The sequence below is a fragment of the Heloderma suspectum genome, chromosome Z (assembly GCF_057233095.1).
Source record: "Heloderma suspectum isolate Gila_16-S chromosome Z, 16-S_ref, whole genome shotgun sequence".
Classification (NCBI taxonomy): Eukaryota; Metazoa; Chordata; class Lepidosauria; order Squamata; family Helodermatidae; genus Heloderma; species Heloderma suspectum.
The window spans coordinates 19,134,396-19,152,033 of NC_139476.1; the positions used below are offsets into that span (position 1 = coordinate 19,134,396).

Sequence of the window (17,638 nt, forward strand, 5' to 3'; positions counted from 1 at the left end):
TGCTGCCAGCCGGTCCGGCTCCGTCCGCTGCTGCCGGACTGAAGCCGCAATTGCAAACGGCGTCCAGCGTAGGGGATGCCATTTGCGCCCCTGCTCTTGCCAGTGATAGGCTGCGTAAATATTCACACAGCCTATCACGGCAAACAGCAGGGACGCAGATGGCACAGCAGACTGGCCGCGGACGGACGTCCAGCTGCGGACGGGCCCGGCCCGCGGCTCTGCAGACGTGCCGCGGAGCAGAGCCGGCCGGGCGGGATGCCAGGTGGAGGGACGGGTCGCCTGCCCCCCGCCGCGGGTGCCCCCGATCGGAACAGTGAGTGGGTTTGGTACCCCCCTAATTTCTCCGTGCGGCGGGGCTCGCCCACCCCACCCCTACTAATGCGGCGTCACTTCCCATGTCCGCTTCCAAAGCGGAGGAATGCAGCACTGGTGTACCGTGGGAAGAGCTGACCCGATTCGGTGAAGATGTGGATTTTGCCCAAATCGCTTCACTAAGCATTTCCATCTCGGTGCCCCCCTGGACGCAACGTCCCTCGGCGGGCTTCCCGTTTCCACGACAGAAGGAGAGGCTGCCCCATTGGCAGGCCGGCACCAGCCTCCTCAGACAGGGACCTCCGGGTGCTGTGACTGGCCTCAGCACTCTGCTGCCCCAGTAAAAAAGGACGCCCCACCCGGACCGGGGAGAGCCCGCTGGCCTGCCAGTGCTGCTAGTCCCAGCAGCACCTCGGCCACCTCTGCCCCTGCCAAGGCCCCGAAGATGCTGCATAGTGGGTTTGCTTCGCCACACTGTGTACCATACCGTGTAGTATTAAAGTTAACGTGGCAAAACGACCACAGAGGACAAAGGAAAGGCAGAGGTGCTCAATTCCTACTTTGACTCAGCCTTCTCCCAAAAGAGGGTCTATGACCGCCCTGGCAAGGGAGAAGTCCAGGCTGAAGGGGCAGGATTGCGGCTTGAGATCGATGGGCATATGGTCAAGGAATGCCGAATTACTTGGAATGAGTTCAAATCTCCAGGGCCAGATGAACTGCATCCTAGAGTCATAAAGGAACTGGCAGAAGAACTCTCAGAACCGCCGTCTATTCTCTTCGAGAAATCATGGAGGACGGGGGAAGTGCCGGATGACTGGAGGAGGGCTAACGTTGTCCCTCTCTTCAAAAAGGGTAAAAAGGAGGAACCTGGGAAATACAGACCAGTCAGTCTGACATCAATCCCTGGGAAAATTCTGGAGCAGATGATAAAGCAATCCATCTGGAAGCACCTTGAAAACAAGGCAGTGATTACTCAAAGCCAACATGGATTTGTCAAGAACAAGTCCTGCCAAACGAATCTGATCTCACTTTTTGATCAAGTCACCTCCCTTGTGGACCATGGGAATGCTGTAGACATCATATACCTTGACGTCAGCAAAGCTTTCGACAAAGTGCCCCATGATCTCCTGACGAGCAAACTAGCTCAAAGTGGGCTAGAGGAAACAACGATCCGGTGGATCCACAGTTGGCTACAGAATCGGACTCAAGGAGTGCTTATCAATGGGACCTTCTCAAACTGGGGAGAGGGAAAGAGTGGGTTACCGCAGGGCTCAGTCCTGGGCCCAGTGCTCTTCCACATTTTCATTAATGACTTGGAGGAGGAGGTGCAGGGAATGCTGATCAAATTTGCAGATGACACAAAATTGGGTGGGATAGCTAATACTTTGGAAGAGGCAGGCGGTCCTCAGCATCGCCTGCGTGGCCTGAGTCTGGTTCCAAAACAGCAGCAGCAGCAGCAGCTGAACCATCCTCGGTAGGAAGAGGCTTTTCCTCCCAGGCCAGCGTCCAAGCAGAACCTGAAGGAGAGCCGGCTAGACAGGCTCCAGCAGGGGAATGAGGTCTTGGCAAGCAATGAGCAGATGCTGAGCGGTCCGACTTCAACCCAGGCCCCCATGGAAGGGCTCAGGGCGTATTCATGTGAAGCAAGTGTTGACCTGGAGTTCTCTGTTGTTGACTTGCTGGATGGAAATCCATGGGGGCTTCCTGCAGAATTACTGTCATTACCCTGGTAACACCAGGGGAGAGGAAGAAGCAGGGCCCCACAGCGCTGGGCTCCCTTTGCACCTCGAACGGTGAAAAACATGTTTGCATCCCTCTTTGGCTCTCTGTGCGGCAGGTGGAGTTCACGTTAGTCATCACGTTCTGCCCTTCGGTCTCGGTGAAGTTGAGCACCGGAATCCAAGGTGGAGCCCAGGCACGTGTAAAGTTCTTTCCCCAGACAGATGGCTGGGGAAAGGGAGGAATTGTGGTGGCAGAGTTGTACCCCGTGCATATGTCTGCATGATTGCATTGCCCACACTGCCACCATGCTGCTCTGCTCCTTGTTCTGCCCCGAGAGTTGTGTTTTCCTCGGTCGTGGGGGGTTCAGGGACGCAGTCTCCATAAAAACTACGATGGAGACCCTCTCTGGGCTCTTCCTCAGCCAGGCCATGGGCTCACAGTGTATCTGGGAGAATCATGGCCTCATCCAGCTGATCTGGAAGCAAGGAACGTCTCTGTCATGGCCACTGCAGGTCCTGCAGAAATTGACCTCCCACCTCAGTCTGGTTTGCTTTCTGGGCATTCCTGGTGGACCACGGTGTGGCCCCCAGGCTCGCCCCAGCTTGCATGTCGGGGTGGGGGCTGGTGTGGGTTTTGGCCCATCCCCAGGAAGGTATCCCCTCAGCCAAAGAGATAGCAAGCAACCGTTTTGCAGGAGGCCCCCCCAGGCCGGGGGCATTGGAAGGGAGAAGGCCCTGAAGGGGAGCTGGAAGTTGTTTGGTCACTCAGCCTGGAGAAGTTGGTCCTGCCCTCGCTGTGCCCTGGTGCCTTCCTGATCCGCATCGCTGGCAGAACCATTGCATCAGACAGCTATGGACAGTGTGTGGCCCATCCCGCTTGCACCCAGGGGCCACCGAGCATGGTAGGTGATGCCACTCAATATCCTGAGACCCTCCTCCCTCAGTGAGTCATGCCAGCCATGGCGCATGAGCTCACTCCGGCCTTCTCCTTTTCCCCATGCACTGCTCTCATGCCAAGGGATCCGCTTCTCAGCGGCGCCGCACCCTCCCGAGGGAGTCGGGTGACAAGTCGGCACAAGCCTTGTCTTCTCCTCCTCACCTGGATGGTCCCACTGAGCGCTAGAACTGCGCCTTGAACGTGAGACTGTGGAAGGTCACCTGGTGATGTCGACCGACCACTGTCCAGATGTATTCTCTGGGAACGATGGGACATGCGGCCCAGCCCATCTGTGGGCCAACCGGGGTTGACACGTTGCCTGCCATGACATGCTCCTTTCCAGAATCCCCAGAATCCTTTGCTCCCTTTGAAGGCGGCATGGAGGCTCCCCTGCCACCCCCAGACAGATGTTCTGGTTGAGTGCTAGAGCTGCACATGGAGACTGATCCTGTGGAAGGTTCCCTGGGAGAACCCTCTGACCTAGGAGGACATGTTGCCTAGGCCCTGTCTCAGATGCCCCACCTCTCGACCATCGTGGATGTCTGGTGGTCCATCTTCCTTGTGTTCCCCGAGACTGCAGATGCTGTTGTCTCCACCAGCCTTCACCAACCTGGTGCCATCCAGACATTGGGGCCGCTGTTCCAAAAATTCCCGCGATTTCTATCCCATGTTTTGAGCTTGGGATTTACAAACACAAACAAACTGGGAAGCTTGCCTTTAAAGTCCTGCAAATCCCCGCACTGCCTCCCCGAAGAAGGTCAATGGCTGCCTGAAGAATGCAAGTATAAGGCGATGCCCATCACCCCCCAGCATCCCGAGTTTCGGCACTTTGCTTCCATGCACCAGGTTGAGGGAGAAGAGAAGAAAAGAGGGGTGTGTGGGTGTGATATTGTCAATCCCTGGCTAGCTTGTCTAGTGACAGATAGTCCCGTGAGCTTTTCCCCTGACTTCGCCATGCAGGTTGAAACTGGCTTGTAGCTTTACGTTCACCTTTGCAAAAGAGGGGGAATCATAGTCAATTAGCTCCTTCTCTCCTTGTAAAAGAGGAAGTTTTGTTGCTTTTAATGTTTTCGAAATAGCTTAAATTGAGATTTCGGCGTCGACCCGTTGAAAACTCAGAAGCACTGGCAACGTGTTTACAAGCTCCCTAGTTCAGACAGTCGCTTCCCCTCTGCAGTCTCTGCGCAACCGAGCCAAGACAGATGGAGAAGGGGGGAAAGGAGGAGGAGGAGGCAGGAGGCAAAGAGGAAGAACATTTGTGGAGAGTCTGGCAGGCATGCCGGCCCTGCCAAAGATGCGCCCTCCTCGAAAAGATGAGGATCCAGACCCGCCTGTTGCCCCCCGGTTGAGAAGTACTGACAGTGGAGCCCAAACCTTGCTCCCCTTGAGACAGATAACCCAGTTAGAAGCCAATCCAGATCTAAGTGCGGAAGAACGCTATGTACCTGTTCAGGCTCACACGTACGCACCTTTCACGACTTCTGGTTTACTGAATTGGAAAACCCACTGTGCCTCATATACGGAGAAGCCTCATGAGCTAGTAGAGCTATGCTCCAGTATCATGGCATTGCATATCCCGAATTGGCAAGATGGCCAACAGTTGCTGTTGGTTTTGTTCCCCGCTGAAGAGAGGCGCCGGATCCTTCAGCAGGCGGAGCAGATTGCTCTGGAAAGGGCTCCCCAGACTTACGTAAATGCACAGAAATGGATGAGGGAGAGCGTTCCCCTCGAAAATCCTCGCTGGGATCCCAACGCACCAACGGGGTTAAAGCGCCTCACCCAGTATCAAACCCTGCTGTTAGAAGCCACGAGGGCAGGTATGAAGAAGTCAGTTAATATGAGCAAGGTGTCTGAAGCGCTGCAAGGTGCCCCCGAGGCCCCCGGAGCGTACTTAGGGCATCTTTTAGATGCTTATCGCCAGCATACTCCCCTCGACCCAGAGGCCCCAGACAATATGAAGATGGTCAATATGCCCTCTGTAGCTCAAAGCTACTCAGATATTCAGAGAAAACTACAGAAGCTCGACGGCTTTGCAGGAAAGAATCTGACGGAAGTATTGGAAGCAGCTCAGAAGGCATACGTGAATAGAGATCAGGAAGAAGAAGAAAAAGGGTCGAAGAATGGCCAAAAAGGTGGAATTGCTCGCTGCAGCGTTAGTGGAGGAAAACGAGGAAGTGGAGGAAGACGAGGAAGAGGTAGAGGCCCCAAAGGATGTGGACGAGGAAATGAGAGAGGACCTGGCAGAGGCAGGGGATTCCTAGGAAGGAACCAGTGTGCCCAGTGCGGACAGGATGGACATTGGTGGCGTGAATGCCCAAATGGAATGAATCAAATGCGCCAAGGAGAGAACCAAAGAGGCCAGAATGGGCGAGGGAGGGGACAGCTTGGATGGCCACCAAACTGGCAAGAACAGGCGTCTGTAGAAATGTATGAAGAAGCCCCCTTTATTAGAATGGCTGGAGCCAAAAGTCTCAAATTAAACAAACCAGGCCCCTTAATCTCGGCCCCGGAGAGCCCCTAGGCACTGCCACTATGCGGGGCCGTGACACTGACGTCATGATTGATGCTGGAGCGGCATCAAGAGCAAGCAAACGTCAGCCTTAGACAAGAGGTCCAAGCACTGGGCAAAGTCCTTCAAGCCCAGCGTCGCTTTGTCTTAGAAAACAGGCCCCCATTCCCATCACAGAAGTTCATCCTTTCCAACCGGGACATGAAGCATGGGTGAAAGAGTGGGAAAATGACCCTTCAACTCCCAGGTGGAGAGGACCAAAAAAACTGTCATACTTTCCACCCCCACAGCCGTGAAGGTAGCTGGAATCAAACCCTGGATACATTCGACACGAGTCAAGGGAGCAAAGGGGGGAGTAGTGTGCAGCTAAAAATCCTTTAAAAGTCATTCTGAAGGAACAGTCAGAAAACTCAGGCTAGACCCTACTGTGGGCGCACCCGGAGACCGCCTACCCGGCGTACGGTCAGACCTGCAACTGGAGAAAATTAAAGAAGGGGACTAGACCCTGCTGCAGCTAGCCAGGTGATAGCTGCCCAGCATACGGTCAGATCCCCAAGAAAGCCAGACACTTTGATCAGAGCTGGTGGATGGCATGAAAATTCACAAGTTCACGCCTTAGTCAAAAGCGTGAACGCCACCTCACGAGCATCGCCGTTATTAAACAGAAAGTTGCGTGACCTGAGAGGTGCCAATGGAAAATGGGGCCAGTATAGATGATCTCTTTCTCCTCCGTCATCTGGGCTGTGAGGTACACCAGGCGCTCCATTGTTTCGATGTGGCCGATAACAGTAACGCTGCAAATGTTCAGATCGATAATCTGCATAATATAGTAGCTGACGTAACAATGGGACAAAACAATTGGCTAGATTGGTTGACCTCTTGGCTCCCAAATTGTAGCTGGCTGAAGGCATTGGACATCCTCATTCTACTAGCGTCGTTCACAAGGGCGCTGTTATGCCTCTGCGCTCCTCGTTTTATGCGCTGTTTAGCCAACCTGTCTTATGTCTCGGCTGGTAAAACTGCTGCCCTCTGCGCTCTTATCGCCCAACAGGAGGTTAAGTGATATGTCTGCTACAAAAAGTTTTGTATTCTGCTTCGCTGACTATTACGAGCATTCGCTTCTCAGAAATGCTATAATTGTGATGAAATGATGCATTTCAGGGGGAAAACGTAGTAGCGACGGAGAGGGTCGGACCAAGTCGCCTCACGCCTCAGGTCCTTGCTGAGCTCTTTCTCTCTTGAATATATTTTGGGAAGTGGGTGAGACGCAGGGATTCCTGATCTTGTCAACGAGGCTAAGGCCAGAGGGGTTTATCATGTTCCCTGCTTATCAAGCCCTATAACCCATTTCCTGGGCTATGACCCATGGTGCTAGAAGAGGAAATGCTGAATGCTGCAAAACTACCCGGGAAGGGGCGGGGGAGAGGTTGCCTATGTGTCACAATATCTATAAGATCGATTTGCTGACGTACTTCGGGGCTTTTGGGCGCTTTGGAAGTGATTCCAGCCGTAAAGCCCGCCCGTCAAATAAAGAAAAACCCTTTTTCCTTCGCTCCATGGCCTCTCTGACTCTGATTTCTGCAACAGCACACCCAGGACCGATCCAAAGCTCAACAGGTGCTGCCAAATGCCTGGGAGAAGAGAGAGGCCTCAGCCTGGTGCCGAGAAGATGCCAATGCTGCCGCCTCATCGGGGAGCTCGTTCCACAGATGGGGGGCCACCACTGAGAAGGCCCTCCCCCTCATTGCTGCCTCCTGAGCTTGCCTCGGCGGTGCTGAGCGTAGCGCATGCATGGGCTCGTCCCGGGAGAGGCGTGCCGTCAGGTCTGGCGGCCCCGAGCCACGTAGGGCTTTCGAGGGCAAAGCCAGCTGCTCCGTCTTTCCCTCCTGAACAGGTTGTCTTCTGCGGAAAGGAAAAGGAATCGGAGGACCGGAGAAGAGCAGGGATTTTCTGCTTAATGCAGGAATCCAAGTCAGAGCATCCCTACAGAATCATAGAACAGTAGGGTTGGAAGGGGCCTACAAGGCCATCGAGTCCACCCCCCTGCTCAAGGCAGGAACCCGAGTCACAGCATCCGGAGCCGGAATCCGAGTCAGAGCAGGAAGATGGGGAAAGCGGCGAAGACGGGAAGAGGGGAAAGAGGTGGGGAAGCCAGGGCCTACAAGCAGGCGCTTGTGCGCGGGGCTAGGGGCAGAACTCCCACTGCCCGTGATGTGACTGGGCCATGGCTGGGTCAGCGAGCATCTCTGCCTCGCCCATTCAGTGCCTGTCACACAGCAGCCGCCAGTCGGCGGGCTGCAGGGCCAACATCCAGGCCCCTGCAGCTCCGGGGAACGGCAGATGTCCACCCAGTTGGCAGCGCAAAGGGCCCTAATGCCTGGGCCAGTGGAGGCCTGCGGGGCTGGCTGGGGCTCAGTGCGCTCCCTGCCGCCTCTGCCCCTCCCATGTTCCACCGAGATTGCAAAGCCGGGAGGTGGAGGGCGGGCGCCACGGGGATGTGGGCGCCGTTCGCTGTTTTCGCTGCTCTGCAGCCACATGGCGCTCCTCCTCAAGGAGAGCGCGCTTGGCTTCGGGGAGCAGACTCTGCTTTACTTCTCTGGCCATGAGGGGGCCAAGAGGGACTGACCTGTGCAATGCAATGCCGCACATACTCAGAGGGCATCTCTTTTTTCCAGCCGGGCACACGGTTGCCCCTCGTTCCCTTTGCTCCGACACAGGGCTGGGGGACCTCAGGCCCGGGTCCCAACCGGCTCTCCTGGGGTCCCAGTCCAGGGTTCCCCAGGTCATGCCTGCCCCCTTCCTCTGGCCCATGGATGGTTTGGGGGATCCCGGCGTTGGCACCTTCCCCCCCATTCTAAAAGCGGAAATGCCTCTCCTAGGGCTGAATTCACGGCAGGAAGGACTTTAAGCTAAAAGAAATGCTGCGTTTCATTCTGTTTTTTGATACTCCCCCCCCCCCGGCCTGCCACATTTCTCCTTTGGCCCTGTCTGCTCCTGGAACTCAGCCCCCAAGGGCTTCTCTGAGCCAGAAGCACCGAACCTTTGGCATGGTATGAGGCCACCTCCCCTGCTCTTGGGAAGGTCACTCCGCTCCTGGAAACAGTGTTAGCCCCCCACAGCCCACCTTGTGATGACTGTAGGGTGCTTGTAAACTCCTGTCATCCCTTTCCAGATCATGGATGGTGACGCGAATCTCTGTTGCCGTGTTGCTTCTCGTTGACCCGTTCTTGTGCTCACAGGCTTTCTACAAAAATCACATTTAAACATGCAAAAACGACATTTAAATGTGCACGTTTTAAGGAAGCATGACACCATAGTAATGGGGGACTTCCATTTCCCCGATATTTGTTGGGAGACCAATTCTGCAAAACATGGAAATCCCTGGCTTGCGTGGCGGATAACTTCCCCCTACAGAAAGCAGAGGAAGGAACTAGAGGATCGGCGATCCTTGGCTTGATCCTGGCCAACAGAGATGACTTAGTGGATGAAGTAGCAGTTATGGGAACTCTGGGGGAAAGCGACCATGTTGCACTTGAGTTCTTGGTTCTAAACGAAGCAAAAGGTGAGTGTAGCCAAACACGTACCCTGGATTTTAGGAAAGCCAATTTTAATAAATGCGGAACAATGATCAGGAAGGTCCCATGGCGAGTGACGCCGATGAGAAAAGGAGTCCGAGATGAGTGGGAGCTTTTAAAAAAGGAAATGCTCAAGGCACAATCACAAACCATTCCAACAAGAAAAGGTGGAAGACAGAAGAAGAAGCCAACGTGGCTTCACAAAAAGCTAAGAGAAGACCTGAAAACAAAACAGGACACATATAGGAAGTGGAAAGAAGGACAAACAACAAAGGAAGAGTGCAGGCAGGTAGCACAGAATTGCAGGGACCGCGTCAGGAAGGCTAAAGCTGAGAATGAGCTGAGGTTAGCGAGGGAGGCTAAAAGCCACAAAAAGGCTTTCTTCAGCTACGTGCATAGTAAAAGGCAGAGGAAAAAAATGATGGTTCAGCTATTAAACAAGGATGGAAAAACAATCACATGACAAAGAAAAGGCAGAGGTGCTCAATTCCTACTTTGGCTCAGCCTTCTCCCAAAAGAGGGTCTATGACCCCCCTGGCAAAGGCGAAGTCCAGGCTGAAGGGGCAGGATTGCAGCTTGAGATCAAAAGGCATATGGTCAAGCAACACCTCATTACTTTGAATGAGTTCAAACCTCCAGGGCCAGATGAACTGCATCCTAGAGTCATAAAGGAACTGGCAGAAGAACTCTCAGAACCGCTGTCTATTCTCTTTGAGAAATCATGGAGGACACGGGAAGGTCCAGATGGCTGGAGGAGGGCTAACGTTGTCCCTCTCTTCAAAAGGGCAAAAAGGAGGAACCTGGGAACTACAGAGCAGTCAGTCTGACATCAATCCCTGGGAAAATTCTGGAGCAGATGATCAAGCAATCCATCTGGAAGCACCTTGACAACAATGCCGTGATGACTCGACGCCAACAGGGATTTGTCAAGAACAAGTCCTGCCAGACGAATCTGATCTCATTTTTGGATCAAGTCACCTCCCTTGTGGACCGTGGGAATGCTGTGGACATCATATCCCTCGACTTCAGCAAAGCTTTCTACAAAGTGCCCCATGATATCCTGATGAACTAGCTCAACGTGGGCTAGATGAAACAACGCTCCGGTGGAGCCACAGTTGGCTACAGAATCGGACTCAAAGAGTGCTTATCAATGGGACCTTCTCAAACTGGGGAGAGGGAACGAGTGGGGCACCGCAGGGCTCAGTCCTGGGCCCAGTGCTCTTCAACATTTTTATGAATGACTTGGAGGAGGAGGTGCAGGGAATGCTGATCACATGTGCAGATGACACACAATTGGGCGGGATAGCTGATACTTCGGAAGACAGAAACAAAATTCAAAGTGATCTGGACAGACTGGAGCGCTGGGCAGAAAACAACAGAATGACATTGAATAGGGATTAATGCCAAGTTATGCAACTAGGAAAAATAAACCAAATGTACAGTTACAAGATGGGGGATATGTGGCTCAACCACACTACAAGCGACAAGGATCTTGGAATTGTTGTCGCTCACCAGCTGAATATGAGCCCACAATGGGATGTGGCTGCAAAAAAGGCCAATGCTCTTTTGGGCTGCATTAATAGAAGCATAGCTTCCAAATCCCAGGAAGTACTAGTTCCCCTCTACTCAGCACTGGTTCGGCCTCATCTGGAGTCCTGTGTCCAGTTCTGGGCACCACACTTGAAGAAGGATGCGGACAAACTGGAGAGGGTTCAGAGGAGGGCAACAAAGATGATCAGGGGACTGGGAACAAAGCCCTGTGAGGAGAGACTGAAAGAACTGGGCATGTTTCACCTTGAGAAGAGAAGACTGAGGGGAGATAGGATAGCGCTCTTCAAGTCCTTGAAAGGCTGTCCCAGAGAGGAAGGCCAGGATCTCTTCTCGATCCCCCAGAGTGCAGGACACGGAAGAATGGGCTCAAGTTACAGGAAGCCAGATTCCGGCTGAACATCAGGAAAAATACGACAGTGGAGCCAATTCCCTAGGGAGGTGGGGGGCTCTCCCACGCCAGAGGCGTTCAAGACGAGGCTGGACAGCCATCTGTCAGGGATGCTCTGACCTGGATTCCTGCGTTGAGCAGGGGGTTGGACTCGATGGCCTTGTAGGCCCCTTCCAACCCTGCTGTTTTATGGTTCTGTAGGGATGCTCTGACTCCGATTCCTGCATTGAGCAGGGGGTTGGACTAGATGGTCTTGTGGGTCCCTTCCAACCCTACTGTTCTATGATTCTGTAGGGATGCTCTGGCTTGGATTCCTGCATTGAGCAGGGGGTTGGACTAGATGGTCTTGTGGGTCCCTCCCAACCCCACTATTCTATGATTCTGTAGGGATGCTCTGGCTTGGATTCCTGCATTGAGCAGGGGGTTGGACTAGATGGTCTGGTGGGTCCCTTCCAACCCCACTGTTCTATGATTCTGTAGGGATGCTCTGGCTTGGATTCCTGCACCGAGCAGGGGGTTGGACTGGATGGCCTTGCAGGCCCCTCCCAACCCCACTATTCTATGATTCTGTGATTCTAAGTCTTACGAGAAAGGAGATGCCACTGTTGCCACATATTAGCTTCTGCTTTTCCACTGCTCTCCGGGGGCCGAGATGTATGGCAAAGTCAGAACGGAAAAAGCTGGGGCAGGAAGGAAGGAACTGAAGCGAAGCAAAGGCACAGAGGCTGTTTCTGGCCATTGAAATAAAGAGTGCGTACAATGCAAAGGGAATATTAGCATTATTGAGCTGGTTTATTTATCAAACACAAGTCACAATAATTCGGACGTATGGCACGTATAGCTGAAGAGTGAGACTTAAGCTACCATCTTCTCCCCACCGTCTTGGCCGTAAGCCACACGGAACTCAATTGTGTCTATTTCCGCGTAGACACATAGGATTATATTGGCTTCCCCACCATAATATGGGCTTTAGTTTCTGTGAACGGCCCAGAGCGCTTCGGCTATTGGGCTGTATAGAAATGAAACAAAGAACAAAACAAGCAACATTCAACGAAAGGATCCTCGTGTGTTTTTTCTGGGGGGGAGGGTGTCAGTTATGACTCCTCCCTCCACCGAATTATCCCGTTTTGTCCCGGTAGCATACCTCTTTGTTTTGCATTGCCACCCCATAAATATGGAGGCAACCCCCATTTCCCATAGTTCAGCATGAGCTATTCCGGCTGCGGGTATCAGTCCCTCTCACCACGATCCCAGGCGGCGAGTGCCAGCAGAATCCAAGACGAGATCCGGCCGCAGAGGAACGGGAGCGGGGTTTCCGCCTGTCTGGAGGAAGCCGGAGCTCTCAGAATCGGGTTTGCCGGTGTGCCGACAGACTCCGGATCCCACCGCAGTGAGGACGGCACGGGCAGGGAGCCCTCTCGAAGAGGGGGTGCGCAAGGTGATGCGGCATCTGCTGAAGGCCTTGTGGGTTCTTTTCTTTGCCATTTGCAGCCGCGTTGCACCCATTCCAGCCCCACAGAGGCATCCCGGTCCCCTCCGGGGCATCTGAGGGTGTCGGGCAGCAGTTCACGTTTAGAGCCTTTTCTGGATAGCCTTAGGGAGCTTTTCCTAAGGTCCAGCTGAAATCCGCCTTCCTGGAACTGACGTCTGTCGCCTCGTGCCCCACCGCGCGGGAGGGTGGGGAAGCGGTTGCCACGCCCCCCTGCGTGGTGACCCTTTGTGGGAGGTTTGGCAAGCATTCCCCCCACCCCTTCCTCTAAGTTCTTAACGGGAATGCCGAAGAGCGCAGGCTGAGCCCTGCGGCACCCCGCTTGATCCCTCCCTCCGACTTGAGGAGGAGCCATTGGTGAGCACGCACTGAGAATGGGCCTCCAGAGGGACAGACCTCACGTGGTTGTGGGGCAGAGGGGCTCCACCGAATCCCCAGCGGAGCAGCTGTGGAAGCCCCTGGTGTCAGGAGCGGCAAGGAGCCCCTTGGCGACTGGTTAGCTCGTGAGTCTTCGGGCGTTTCTGCGCCAGGATCGAACCCTGCACCTTAACCGGGGCTCTCTGCCTCTGTTTGAAAGGCAGGATCACGACAGGCTCCCTTTACAAGTGCTTCCCTTCCCCGCTCCCCCATCTGCAGTTCCCAGATGTTTCAATATGCAGCCACGAGATGGCCCTGTGGTCCAGCTCCCTGTGCCGCGGGGTCGCCTCTTTTCACAAGGGAACACAACGCAACATCACATGACAGCGCATTATTGCCCTCCATGCGTGCGCACTGCACCATCCAGTGTGTCGGCTAATTTTGAGCTCCCGTTCGAGCCCCCCCTCCACATCCCCCCACCCCAGGAGAGCAGGCAAGGTCTGCCTCCAGCACTCCTTCGCTCGTGTTTTCACGAGCTTGTGCTTTCCTGATATGAGGTGTGGGGGGGGGGTCCCGCAGTCCCTCCCCAGCCTTTTCTGCTCTGCTTGGGAACACAGACCCCCGCTTTCTCTAGGGCTCAGGACAAGAAATGCCCCGAGGAGCTGCCTGATGGTGACGCCTAACCGGGGTCTTAACAGGATGGCTGCCATCAGCAGCTGGACGTCCATCGCTCTGACCTCCAGCGGGGACCCCAGTAGAAGGGCTCAGGTCGGAGCGGGGCAGTGGAGATGAGCGGGCGGCAGTGCTTGGAGCTGGCCACCGCAGCAGAAGCATGGAGGTCTAGCAGGCCTTCTGAGACCGGCAGGTGGAAGGCCGGAGACTGGATCGGCGCTTTCGGGAGAGCCACCAGGACTGGAGATTTGCCTCTGCCCTGGAAGGTCACTTTCAGAGCGCATGATTTCCATGCAGACCAGCCCTGTTTGACCCGGGGCCTCTCCAGCTAGGGCTAGGAAGGGCCCTCGCCCGAAGCCACGGCCGGTCAGCCCGCAGAGAATCCCGCCGAGGGGGACCCACCTTTCGCCCCAGCGCAGAGCTGCTTCCCTGTTCCTAACAGGATGATCCGCTCCTGCAAGCAGTGTCAGCCCCGACCCACCCGAGGAAGACCGTGACGTGCGTCTCCCCCTTCACCAGCCATTTCCAGATTTTGCCTGATGGGACGCAAAAGCCGGCCCTTCTATTGGTCTTTATTAGCCAGGCTTGGCTTAGAAGTCCCCACAAAAATACTTTTTAACATGCAAGCCTTGAAAGAGAAGTACAGCCTTCTCTTTTTTCCCGGCTGTCTCCTGGCCCCCCGGTATCGCAAGGTCAAAACTGGAAAGGGGGGAAATGGTGACAGCAAACAGATGAAAGGCGTTCCCGGCGTTTAAAATAAATACGGAGAAAGTGTAATGCAGAAGGAATATTACAATTCTTAAGCGACGGCTCTGATCATGCCCAAGTCATACCAAGGGCAACATATTTGTATAGTTAAGGAATGAGACGCCAGTTGCAATAGTTGGAGTCAGCAACATGGAAATCAATGGGAATGACTTCCGAGTATGCGATTATACTCAGGTGTAGGAGTAGACTATACTATACTGAGTATACTATACTGAGTATAGGGCATATAGGATTGCGTTGTTATTTTTCTATCAATAAAAAGTCCCTAATTTTGAAGGAAGCTGTTCCACTGTCGTCCCTTCTCTCGACCCAGTTTCCCCCCTTTCTATGACAGCAGGCTCATGCGTTTCGCATTCCCACTCTGCAAATGTGAGTGTCACCGACACGTCTCATAATTTCGCATAATATATTCCGGCCGCTACCATCACTCCCTCTAACAGGGAGCTCACCTGGCACATGCCAACAAAAACCGAGCCACAACGGGGCGTCCGAGGAACAAGAGAGAAGCATATGCGTTCTTGAAGGAAACGGGTCTGGAGAAGTCCTGGAAAGCAATTTATTTTCTTTATTATTACATCGACGTCCTGCCGTTTTCCTCTCGGAAGGGACCCGACTTGCAAATGCAACGACTTTTTAGCAAAGGCTTGCCAAATCCAGCGAATCGTCGCAGGTGTAATGCAGTCAGTGCTTCTTTGGTTCCTATGCTTTGGAAATGCCAATGGCCACCTCCTTTTGGGAGGAGGTTATTGTACGGATAAACCTTGTATTGGAAAGCTCCTTAATATTTACTGATGTAAATGTTCTTTTAAGCTACTTACCGGCTTCTTGGAACGTAACACATGGCCAGCATGAATGGATTTTCCGTGCCCTTTTGGTTGCTAAAAGACGGACCCTATGATATCGGAAGCACAAAAGCTCACCGCCTATAACACAATGGGCTGAAGATTTAACAACGCCAGCAATATTTGAAAGAGTGGTATTAGGTGCAACTTGCAAATGGACGTAGATGCGGATATTTGGTCTGCTTTTACTGAAGTTCATGTGTCACCTTTCCCCCCCTTCCCCCCCCCCGCTCGAATATTGCCGTGTTAGAAACTGAGGATTTTGAACAAGTTGTTGTATTTTTTAAAAAAAAAATCATTCTTTTTTCTTGTAGGTTTTGTCAGGTTTTCAGCTTGCTTTGCTTTGTAAAAATGTACAATAAAAGATTAATTTGAAAACGTTGCACATGCCTCAGCAGTGGGCGAAAAAATGAAACAAAACCTCCCCTCCCCAAAACCAATCCAGTGAGGTGAGCTGAGAATGGCATGGGGGAGAGAAGGATGTTCTCCTTATAGGGAAATTGAGACCCACACCACTTGGGGTGTCTCAGAAGCAGGCGGAACAGGCTGACAGGAACCCTGAACCATGCTGCAACTTTTTGTTGGAGATGCAATGCAACTCATTCCTCATAGTGTGATGGCATGTTTTTTGTAACAATACTTCTATGATTGAAGGGTGTCTATGGGAATATAATGCCGTACAGACAGCCGTTTAAGCCCACTTCCAGTTGATTGGGAAAGAGCAAAAGCCACAGAACTAGAGCAAAGGTGCCACTATGGAAAGGACCCCGTGATTTAAGACATACCTCAGCACGTTTTTATGATGTTATTGGCCTTCTTATAGATGTACTTGATAGGAAACTAGAGTAGCACGGCATGTTCTGAAGACACCTTAATAGACACCTTAATTCTTTCTCCTCATTAGATTGTCTTTACAATTGAGACCGGGCCTCAGCACTATAATGTAGCATTTGGGGAGAAAGATGCAGCCCAGAAGACCGGCTCCAGAGGCCAAGATGGAGAAGACCTCCACGGCCACCATGGACTTCCCCTTGGTGCTCAGGTAGGTGGGCACAAAGGAGACCCAAACGCTGCAAAACACCAGCATGCTGAAGGTGATAAACTTGGCTTCGTTGAAGCTGTCGGGCAACTTCCTTGCTAGGAAAGCCACCGTGAAGCTGACGACAGCCAGAAAACCCATGTAACCCAGGACAGTGTAAAACATGGGGACCGAGCCTTCTTTACACTCCACTACGATCTCTCCGGGCAGAGAATAGAAGTCCAAGTTTTGGAATGGGGGAGAGGTGACCAGCCAGACAGCACAGATCACAGCTTGGATGAGGGGACAGGCCAGGACAATGGAGTTCGTCACTTGTCTCCCCAAGAGTTTTCTGGCCATGTTTCCTGGCTTGGCGGCCATGAAGGCCAGAACCACGGTGGCAGTTTTTGCTAAAATGGAGGAAATGGCGACAGAGAAGGTGATGCCGAAAGCAGCTTGTCGGAGAAGACAGGTGACGTTCCTGGGCCGTCCAATGAACAGGAAGGAGCAGAGGAAGCAGAGCAGGAGGGAGAGGAGGAGGACGTAGGTGAGGTCTCGGTTGTTGGCTTTGACGATGGGTGTGTCACGGTGTTGAATGAAGATTGCCAGAACGACCGCTGTGGTCAGGGAGAGGAAAAGCACCAGAGAAGCTAAAACGGAGCCCAGTGTCTCTTGATACGAAAGGAAGTGGATCTCCTTGGGGACGCACTGGTCTCGGTTCCTGTTTGGGTGTTGATCTTCTGGGCACGGGGCACATCGATCGGCATCTGGAACGAGCAACTACTGTTGAAGTATCTCAGTCATAATACAAAGATTCGTTCTGTGGGGGCCAGTTCAGCCCACAAAGGAGATAAAAACATCCATTCTCTAGCTTACTGCACTCCTAACTGTCTAACGTCTGTTTGACTGCTATCTGTTTAAGCTTTGGAAATGTACTGAATAAGACCACAGATGGAAAAGTCACATACTTCTTTTTTTACGTGGTGACCCGTTCTGCCAGACTGAAGTTCTACCTTCGGCAAGGAGGAAAAACCCATGTTCATTGACCAAGAACGAGAGCTAGTCAACTATAAGAACTGAACTTTAACCTGCGGCTCCTTCTGAAGGAGCAAATAAATAAAGGGATTCCCTTCTGTCATTTTCTTCAGGTTATGGACTGAATTTCCTCAGGTCATTTCCTTGCCCTGATCAGTGTAGGCAACTGTAAGAACGGAATTGCGGCTCCTTTGGAATGAACATCTATCTGTCATCTGTCGGTCATTTTCTTCAGGTTATGGACTGTCCTCTGAGATGTGTTGGTCCAGAGGCTGGGAACAGGTTACAGAAATCACCATAGATAATGGAGCAACCGGCTTGACTTTGCGGTGACATGCTCCAATCCTTACAAGGACGACCAACCATCTGCCCTGATCAGTGTACTGCCAAGAAGCTTCAGGCCGGACGCCAAAACAACCCTTCTAGAAAACGGCACGTGAGCGTTATTATTCTATTATTTACAC

The 17,638-nt window shown here is 53.0% G+C and overlaps 1 protein-coding gene across 1 annotated transcript; it reads right to left on the reverse strand.

The window, feature by feature from the left end:
* Positions 1-13,548: 13,548 nt before the first annotated feature.
* On the reverse strand, positions 13,549-17,540 carry LOC146333846 (vomeronasal type-2 receptor 26-like). The gene is made up of 3 exons (XM_084825742.1): positions 17,525-17,540; positions 16,037-16,906; positions 13,549-13,730 (listed from the first exon to the last, which is right to left on the reverse strand). The coding sequence occupies exons 1-3, from the start codon at positions 17,538-17,540 to the stop codon at positions 13,549-13,551; spliced, it is 1,068 nt and encodes a 355-aa protein (XP_084681868.1).
* Between the last annotated feature and the right edge of the window lie 98 nt (positions 17,541-17,638).

Excerpts from the sequence above, each read along its gene's own strand:
- LOC146333846 (XM_084825742.1), bottom strand. Across the intron at positions 13,731-16,036 it reads GCTGAGGCCCGGTCTCAATT|CGCCGATCCAGTCTCCGGCC; the intron begins GTAAAGACAATC and ends CTCTCCCGAAAG.